The following is a 10,000-nucleotide window of genomic DNA, read 5'->3' as shown; positions in this document are numbered from 1 at the left end:
TGAACAAAACCATAGCACACACTCTAAAAGAGTAAAAGATAACAATAAAAGTAATAATAGGAATAAAAGTATTACAGCAACAACCACAATAAAGATTAAAAGCCTGGGAATGCAATAGAATAAAAATGTGTCTTAAGTCTGGACTTAAAAATAGAGAGAGAAGAAGCACTTGTAATATCCGGTGGCAGCTGGTTCCACAAACGAGGAGCAGCGACTGCAAAGGCTCTATCCCCTTTCAGTTTAAGTCGTGACCGAGGAACATGAAGTAAAATTTTATTTGAGGACCTAAGAGACCGAGGAGTTGACTGTAAGTTAATAAGCTCTGATATATAAGAAGGTGCTTGCCCATTCAGTGCTTTAAAAACAATAAGTAAAATCTTGAACTGAATTCTAAAATTAACAGGAAGCCAATGAAGGGATGCTAAAACTGGAGAGATATGAGCATGTTTTTTGGTGCCTGTTAAAAGTCTAGCTGCCGCATTTTGAACCAACTGCAACCGTGCCAATGAGGATTGGGGGAGACCAACATATAGAGAATTGCAATAGTCTAGGCGGGACGTGATAAAAGCATGTATGACCTTTTCCAGATCTTGAAAGGAAAGAATGGATTTGAGTCTGGAGATGATCCTCAGCTGATAATAACTATTCTTAACCACTGAGCTAATTTGTTTTTCTAGACAAAGCTCAGAATCAAAGATAACACCTAGATTTTTTACTTGCGATTTAACATACGGTGCAAGACTTCCCAAGCCCCCAATATACGACATTCTTGTTTTTGAGGGGCCGAAGAGAATAACTTCAGTTTTGTCATTATTAAGTTGAAGGAAGTTTTTTGCCATCCAACATTTAATATCCTCAAGACAATTAATTAGAGACTGCAGGGAGTTCTGAGATTTTAAAGGAACATACAGCTGAGAGTCATCTGCATAAAAATGAAAAGATATGTTATGTTTCCTTATAATATTACCAAGAGGAAGCATATATAAGTTGAAGAGCATTGGACCCAGAATAGAGCCCTGGGGGACACCACACAGAAGAGGGGCAGATGTTGACATAAATTGGCCAACAGAAACTGAAAAAGACCTGGATTTCAGATATGACTGAAACCATTGAAGTGCTAAACCCTTTATGCCCACCCAATGTTCCAGACGTGACAGAAGTATGGTATGATCAACTGTATCAAAAGCAGAACTCAGATCTAGTAAAACCAAAACTGCATTACTGCCTGAATCTACCGACAGCAGTAAGTCATTCCACACTTTTAACAGAGCGGTTTCAGTACTGTGGTGCATAGTGAAACCTGACTGTAAAGGTTCAAGTTTATGGGACGATTTTAAAAAAGGCTGTAGCTGTGATAAGACAGCTCTTTCTAGAACCTTTGACATAAATGGAAGTTTAGAGATAGGACGGAAGTTATTTAAGCAATTTATATCTGCATTGGGTTTTTTAAGCAATGGCTGGACAACTGCATGCTTTAAAAACGCAGGGACAGTGCCTGAAACTAAGCAGGAATTAATAATTGCTTGTATACTAGAACCTATTGTGTTGAAAGTCTCCTTTAAAAGATTAGAGGAAATAGGATCACACGGCGAAGTTGAAGTTTTTGTCTGAAACACTAAACCCCTCAACTCAGAGAGAGACACTGGTTCAAAATTACAGAAGGTAGCTGAAGAAACTGTCGAGTCCACACAGGAACTAGGGCAGAGAGGGGCAAAAGAGGATCTGATATCAGCTACCTTCTCAGTAAAGAACCTTTTAAATCTCTCACATATCTCTGATGACTGCTCAATTTTGCATGAGGTACGTGGAGAAATTATTGCGTTAATTGTGTCAAATAAAATTTTAACAACTACCAAACTACCAAAACCCTTTAGCAACCATGTAGCAGGTTAACAACCACTTAGGCCTACAAGATCTTAAGCACTACACAGCAGCATGCTAAAATACTTGGCACCCTTAGCAACATGCTAACAACCACTTAAAAGCTTTTAGCACCCACCCAACAACATCCTAGATCACATAGCACCCCTTAGCATCGTGCTAACCACCTCTCGGATGCTCTTAGCTGCCACAAAGCAACAGGTTTAAACCCTTAGTGTAAAAGGGGGGGGGGATCAGGGCTCCTATAAAGCCTTGACGTGATTAGCACGCAACGCGTGCACCTAAAGGGTCCACCTACTACATTAGCATCCGTACCACAGTGGTAACAACTACCAAAACCCTTTAGCAACCATGTAGCAGGTTAACAATCACTAACAAGATCTTAAAGACTACACAGCAACATGCTAACAAACACTCAAAACCTCTTAGCACTCATGCATGAAAGAACACAGCACCACTTAGAAATGCTAACAACCACTTGGATGCACTTAGCAGCCACATAGAGACAGGTTAAAACGCATAGCACCCCTTAGCACCATGATAACGACCACCTAGAACTCTTTATTAGCCATATAACAGGTTAACAACCACTCACAACATCTTAAGGTCTACGCAGCAACATGTTAAAACACTCGGCACCTCTTAGCAACATGCTAACAACTATTTAGAACCTCGTAGAAACAAATAAACAACCACCCAGAGCACTGCACACTGCCTGCTGTTATTGGTACATGTAACCTAATGTTGATTTATTTTCTTCCTGTCATTTCTCAGCTAGGTTTTCTCAGCTGCTGCTTCAACCGTCAAACAGCTCTGAGATCCTTCCCATGATGCACCAGAGGCGATATCCCACGTAAGTCGTCTTCTGCCTTCTGGGAGAATTGTCTTCTGGTTCTTGAAGGTCTGACCTGGTATCTGATGCGGTATTTGAGGAGGGGAAAGGTCACGACCCTTCGACCCCGTAATTTCCTGGGAAAACCGCAGTTTTCCAGCGCTGTGTGGGCGGGGTGTCAGGTGACAGACTTTTAACAAGCTTCACCGTCCAATCCGTGACATCATTTCCTCTCATAAAAGAGCTTTTACAGTGGGAAATGACTGCACATCCTCATCCTGTGTGCATTGGTGGATGTGTGCTTGTTTGTTTGTGTGTTTTCTTTACGCTTGTGAGTGTGTGTGTGTTTGCTTCCTTCCTGATTTCAATTATGCCATCAGAAGAAAGTCTTCAGTGTTTTAGTAAATAATGTTCCCTCATTAATGGTATAGATATATGAAACAGATGGCTCATACGGTCCTGAAAAACCTGGAAAAGTCATCGAGTTTTGACAAGGCATTTTCCAGACTTGGAAAAGTTTTGGAAAAAGTAAATGGACACAAAATGTTTTGGGAAAAATCATGGAAATTTGCTTATCAAATACCTGCGTACTAGAATACACTTACTGGCCACTTTATTAGGTACACCTGTCCAACTGCTCGTCAATGCAAATTTGTAATCAGCCAATCACATGGCAGCAACTCAATGCATTTAAGCATATTGACATGGTCAAGAGGATCTTCTGCAGTTCAAACCGAGCATCAGAATGGGGAAGAAAGGGGATTTAATTGACTTTGACCGTGGCATGGTTGTTGGAGTCAGATGTGCTGCTCTTAGTATTTCAGAAACGCTGATCTACTGGGATTTTCACACACAACCATTTCTTGGGGTTTACAGAAAATGGTCCGAAAAAGAGAATGATATTCAGTGAGCGGCAGTTCTGTGGGCACAAATGCCTTGTTGATGCCAGAGGTCAGAGGAGAATGGCCAGACTGGTTCCAACTGATAGAAAGGCAACAATAACTCTAATAAGCACTCATTACAACCGAGGTCTGCAGAAGAGCATCTCTGAACACACAACACATCAAACCTTGAGGCGAATGGGCTACAGCAGCAGAAGACCACACGGGGTGCCGCTCCTGTCAGCTAAGAACAGGAAACGGATTTCTGCTGCCACATTCGGATGGTAGGTCAGAATTTGGCATCAACAACATAAAAACATGGATTCATCCTGCCTTGTATCAATGGTTCAGGCTGGTGGTGGTGGTGTAAAGGTGTGGTTGATATTTTCTTGGCACACTTTGGGTTCATTAGTATCAATTGAGCATCATGTCAACGTCACAGCCTACCTGAGTATTGTTGCTTATCATCTCCATCCCTTTATGACCACAGTGTACCCATCTTCTGATGGCTACTTCTAGCAGGATAATGCACCATGTCATAAAGCGCAAATCATCTCAGACTGGTTTCTTGAACATGACAATGAGTTCACTGTACTCAAATGTCCTCCACAGTCACCATATCTCAATCCAATAGAGCACGTTTGGGATGTGGTGGAACAGGAGATTCACATTATGGATGTGCAGCCGACAAATCTGCAGCAACTGTGTGATGCTATCATGTCAATATGGAGCAAAATCTCTTAGGAATATTTCCAGTATCTTGTTGAATCTGTGCCACCAAGGATTAACACAGTTCTTAAGACAAAAGGTGGTCCAACCCGATACTAGTAAGGTGTACCTGATGAAGTGGCTGGTGAGTGTAATTTCGGTGCATTTAAACAAAACAGATTTATTAAATGGATATATTTATTAAAATATTTTTTTGTCACTGAACATGTTTAGAAATAGAAAGATAATACATTTTTTTTGTTTCTCTTGATTCTTGCTCTTTTAAATTTTTTAAATTTATAATTCTGATGCAGATAGAAAAATAAATACGATACACACTATCCACACTCAGCATCTGTGATCTCATTGGTTGTTGTGGTTATTGTCCCGCCCCCAGGGTGCACGTGGATGGTCCGTTCGGCAGTCCGTCAGAGGAGGTGTTTAATTATGAGGTCAGCCTGTGTGTGGCCGGAGGGATCGGAGTCACGCCGTTCGCTTGTGTCCTTCAAGCACTTTAGTGAGTGAGAAAACATGTCCATCATGCTAACTGGAGTATCTGTAAATCACAGCGCAAGCAAAATGACCAAATTCAAGATAAATAATCATTTTTGTTAACATTTATGTAATTGGATTTTGAATTTATTTAAAGTGGACCTATTGTGCAAAAATCACTATTATAAGGGGTTTAAACACAGAGAATAGTCTGTGAATATAAGCCGCTTCCAACGGTAACAATTAATTAATTGTATTTTTTTTATAATCACACTTGATATAAACAGTCTGCAGAAACACTTTGATTGACGTTCTCCCTTTGTACGTGTCATCAGAAGGGGAAAGCCCCGCCCACAACTGACCATTTCTCAATCTCTAACTAGTTAAAGCGTGATTACAGGTGTGGCAACTCCTCCATAAAATAACTAACCGTACGTTCACACCGAAAGCGGCGAGAGCGTCCAAGGTCGCTCTGGCCGCCCTGGCGACAACGCTCTCTGCCTTCAGCTCCTGCGGCGAGAGCGTCAAAACTCGCTACATTGATCTCATATTTAAAGGAGCCGTTGCAGCATATCAGTTACATTCCTGCATAAAACATGTTTCTAGCGTGAAAATGTTGCGCACTTCTTATCAAATTCATACAACAATGGAAGATCAAGTTGCGTGTGGTGTGGCTTTGCTCTATTTATCCAATATGTGTCCATATGTCTGAAATATCCTGAAGCAGCTAAGTTATACTGTTTTGTACTGTCACATCGCGTGAGATTCCCGCTTTTTTCAGATAAATTTATGTAACATCAATGAACATCAGTAACTCGCCAGTAACTTATTTAATGTATGTTCCTGTAGGAAAAAATGGTAAATAATTGGAAATCTGGCGACCGCAATAATCAAACCCTTGGGAACAACTGTGGTCGGAACCAAAGTTCACAGGTCTGTGTTATCTGAACTGCTATCAAGCGGTGGACGTCTTCATTCTGATTGCTTGCCGCCGATCCGCGTCATAGCTCATTACCATAAAGTTGACTTCATTTCAACTCTCCTCGACGCTCACGCCGGCGAAGACGCGCCGCGCTGCTCCTCGCCGCTTATCGCCGCCGGCTCTCATTGAAAATGAATGACTTCTGGCTACTTTGACGCTCTCGCCGCTTTCGGTGTGAACGTACGGTAAGAGTTACTAGAGTTGTCGTAAAGTAAACACTGTTTAGATTTAGCAAAACAAAAGCTTATCTGATAATTAAATTCTGATAAAGATAGTTCAACTTCCTAATAATAAAGTAAATTTAGCTACAAAAGCTTATCTTAACAATAACGCACTTAAATGAGAGGCAAACTAAACAACTGAAAATAATATGAACATGAAGAACAGGCTGGTGAGGAGTTTGGTAGTGAATCAGGTGCTCCTCTCGATCAGCGCAAGCGAATGCTTTGTAAACGATGCAGACCAGCTCTCGATTGGTGCGCCGTGCAACGTCAGAATGATGATTGACAGCCATCTCAACCAATAGTCACACATCTGGGGCAGGACCGAATACACAACAGAAAAGAGAAGGGAAAGCGAAACAAACACAAAACATCTTAAATTCTTAAATAAAGAAGCATTTTTGTAGACATTTGGACAAGAAACAAGACAAAAAGTCTAATAAATATTCTTGTGACCTAGCCCCTGATCCAGCAATCGCTGTTTTTGGTTGGTCTGACTCACTTCGTGGGTTCAGTCAACAATTTAAAAAAGCTGTTCAATATGGAATGGTGTTAGCTAAAAAAATTATTCTTTATTTATGGAAAACGACATCAAAACCACTTTTTAAGTCCTGGCTTTCAGAATTTTTCACCACTTTACATTTAGAGAGATTAAGACACAATCTTTCTGACAACATTGCCGGCTTCGAAGCCACCTGGAAACCCTTTTTTAATTATTTGTCAAATGCCCAGAACAACAGTTTAATGGTATAACCCTGTTATCGTTTGCAAGATCACCATATTGCCTGCGCCCACTGGCCTAGATATATAGGTGTAACATTGTTGACCCATGTATAATAGTAGAGGAACTGATGTAATAATGTTTTTAAAACCTTCTTTTTTCTGTCTTATGTCCCTTTTATTTTTATTTTATTATTTTATTTTTTGATTGTTTTTTCTGTTTTGTCTTTATAATTGCTGTTGCTTTCTGTATCGCTCTATGTTGCTTTAAGAAAATAAAAATATAATATTCAAAAAAAAAAATAGTCTAATAAAGTAAAGCATTTTTTTTGCTGTGGGGTTAATAAAAATTAATAATAATTCCTTACATTTATATAGCGCTTTTTTTGGGCACTCAAAGCGCTTTACACATTGGGAGGAATCTCCTCATCCACCACCAGTGTGCAGCATCCACTTGGATGACGGAACGGTGATTGGTGATTGGTGGAGAGGACACACAGATAAAGAAGCCAATTGGGATATGGGGATGGTTAAGAGGCCATGATGGACAGAGGCCCATGGGCAGATTTGGTCAGGATGCCGGGGTGAAACCCCTACTCTTTTTTTTTTTTTTTTTTTTTTTTTTTTTGAAGGACATTCTGGGATTTTTAACGACCACAGAGAGTCAGGACCTCGGTTAACGTCTCATCCAAAAGACGGCGCTCACTGAGCAGTATAGAGTCCCCGTCACTATACTGGGGCATTAGGACCCACACAGACCGCAGGTTGAGCGCCCCCTGCTGGCCTCACTAACACCATATTCGACAGCAACCTAGCTTTCCCATGTGTTCTCCCATCCAGGTACTGACCGGGCGCAGCCCTGCTTAGCTTCAGTGGGCGGGTTATGTATTTGCATTTGTTTCCCAGAAAATGCATGGACTGGTTAAATGTATGATGCTGTGTATAAAAGCATCTGCCAAATTCATATTAAATTTCCTAAAAAGCTTTTAATTGAAATAATTATGCACTCAAAGCATGACATTTGCTGTTTGTTCCAACTAATTATTAAAAATGAGCTGAAACGACACACTTAAGTTATTAGGGGGGACAGCTTAATTGCTTTATGTTCAACCCACTTAGAGTTGTAAAGACTAATAGGTTAACTTAATTCCTTCATGTTTTCCTTCAAATCTTGTTTTATTTTAGCGAGGACGGACTTTACTGTGAAAATGGTGACTTTTTATCATCTCATAAATATAAATATTTTATAAAAACAACAACAAAAAGACCTCAGATTTGGTTCATCTGTCACACTGGAAATGGAAGCTTCAGTTGAGTGAGTTTTGCTTTGTTGAATATAACACCCCTGTTCAGTGTGCACATTTGATCAAAAGATCACTCAGCGTCCACGTTTACAGTAGAGATAGATGGAGTAAGTGCTGTTGTGTGTTGCAGTGACGACTGGTGCCATTATAAGCTGAAGCGGCTGTATTTCGTGTGGATCTGCAGAGACATACAGTGCTTCTACTGGTTTGCTGATCTACTGTGTGGCCTTTATGAGAGGGTAAAAAACACACACACACACACACACACTCACACACACACACACACACACACACAAACACACACTTATTTATTTATCATTTATTTCATATTCTTCTATTGTTTTTCTATTGGGTTATTGACACTGTCTATGGTTTACCCCTAAACCAGCCCTCACAGAGGTGCACATCAGTACATACTAATAAAAGCATCCTCTGGCTGATTTATAAGCACTTTTATTTTGTCAGGACCAATGAATGTCCTCAGTAATGGGTTGTTTTCATATTTCACTAATTAAATGAGGACAATTGAGTCATTGAGTATTGCAAAACCAGCAAACACACACACAAACACACCCTTGTGTACATGGTTTACTGTGACACCCCTGCTGAAAAATCCAGCTTAAACCAGCCTAGGCTAGTTGGCTGGTTTTAGCTGGTTGACCAGCCTGGTTTAAGAGGGGTTTTGGCCACTTCCAGGCTGGTTTTCAGCCATTTCCAGCCTGGTCTTAGCTGGTCAGGCTGGGAGATGACCAGCTAAAACCAGCTTGACCAGCCTAGCCAAGCTGGGAATCCAGCCAAAACCAGCTATATCCAGCTTAAACCTGGCTGGTCAAGCTGGTTTCAGCTGGATTTGGCTGGTCATTTTCCAGCCTGAACAACTAAGACCAGGCTGGAAACCAGCCTGGAAATGGCCAAAACCCCTCTAAAACCAGCCAACCAGCCTAGGCTGGTTTAAGCTGGATTTTTCAGCATGGACTCCATACGCATAAGGTATTTATACTGTAAAAACAGTTTATTATATTATATTAAGTATGATTTTTAAACATTTCGGATAACAGGGACACAACCCTGTAAAACACCTTAATAGAGTACTACTGGGTCTTACCCCTGTCACTATACCAGGGCTGACCAAACTCTGTCCTGGAGGGCCGGTGTCCTGCAAAGTTTAGTTCCAACCCCATCAGACACACCTGGGCTAGCTAATTAAGCTCTTACTAGGATTTCTAGAAACATCCTTGCACGTGTGCTGAGGCAAGTTCTGCATGACATGAGTTTGGACACCCCTGCTCTATACAACTTTTGTCCCTGTAAACCATATAAACCTGTACACACACACACACACACTTCAACTTACTCTCTCGTTCTCTCTCTCTAACGCCACACACACACACACACGTTTGTTTTTGTGAAAAGTGGGTACATTACATAGGTTTCCGTTCATTTTATACTGCATTGTATGCTGTATAACCATCAAAGGAGACTGTGTGCAGCTTTATTCTCTGATTAAACTCATCTTGTGGGATTTATAAGCTTTTTGAGAAATGAGGACGTCACCAATGTCCTCATATTTCACCCCCTTTTTGTAATACCTGTTCCATACCCATGTCTTCTACAGATTTGTGTCCTGATGTGTCACAAAAACAAGTACACACGCACACAAACACGTATACATGGTTTACAGGGACAATCTATGAGCATAATCAGTTTTATATTGTAATTTTTATTATATGGCCATACCTCTAAACGTAACCCTCACAGGAAAATGGTGGCAGTATTTGAAAGTCAAAAGAGCTTAAGTATGATTTTTAATAGTTTCAAATTACAGGGACACGACCCTATAAACCGCCTTAATAGAAAACTACTAGGTCAGGGATGTGAAACTCTGTCCTGGAGGGCCGGTGTCCAGCAAAGTTTAGGGCAAGCTAATCAAGCTCTTACCAGGATTTCTAGAAACCTCTGTGCAGGTGTGCTGAGGCAAG

General features: G+C 40.7%; 1 protein-coding gene across 6 annotated transcripts in view; it reads left to right on the top strand.

The window, feature by feature from the left end:
- Window positions 1-10,000, top strand: part of nox4 (NADPH oxidase 4) — a 65,145-nt gene that overhangs the window by 48,143 nt on the left and 7,002 nt on the right. For 4 of the 6 annotated variants that reach the window (XM_073924079.1, XM_073924077.1, XM_073924078.1 and 1 more), the window contains 3 exons: window positions 2,656-2,734; window positions 4,700-4,819; window positions 8,152-8,260. In XM_073924079.1, the coding sequence (XP_073780180.1) occupies window positions 2,656-2,734; window positions 4,700-4,819; window positions 8,152-8,260 (308 nt within the window). The remainder of the gene's footprint in view (window positions 1-2,655; window positions 2,735-4,699; window positions 4,820-8,151; window positions 8,261-10,000) is intronic. The other 2 variants (XR_012391084.1, XR_012391083.1) reach the window with 1 other exon arrangement.

Source organism: Danio rerio, chromosome 15, assembly GCF_049306965.1.
Source record: "Danio rerio strain Tuebingen ecotype United States chromosome 15, GRCz12tu, whole genome shotgun sequence".
NCBI lineage: Eukaryota > Metazoa > Chordata > Actinopteri > Cypriniformes > Danionidae > Danio > Danio rerio.
Note: the sequence above shows the minus strand (reverse complement) of the source record. Positions and strands in the feature narration are given on the sequence as shown.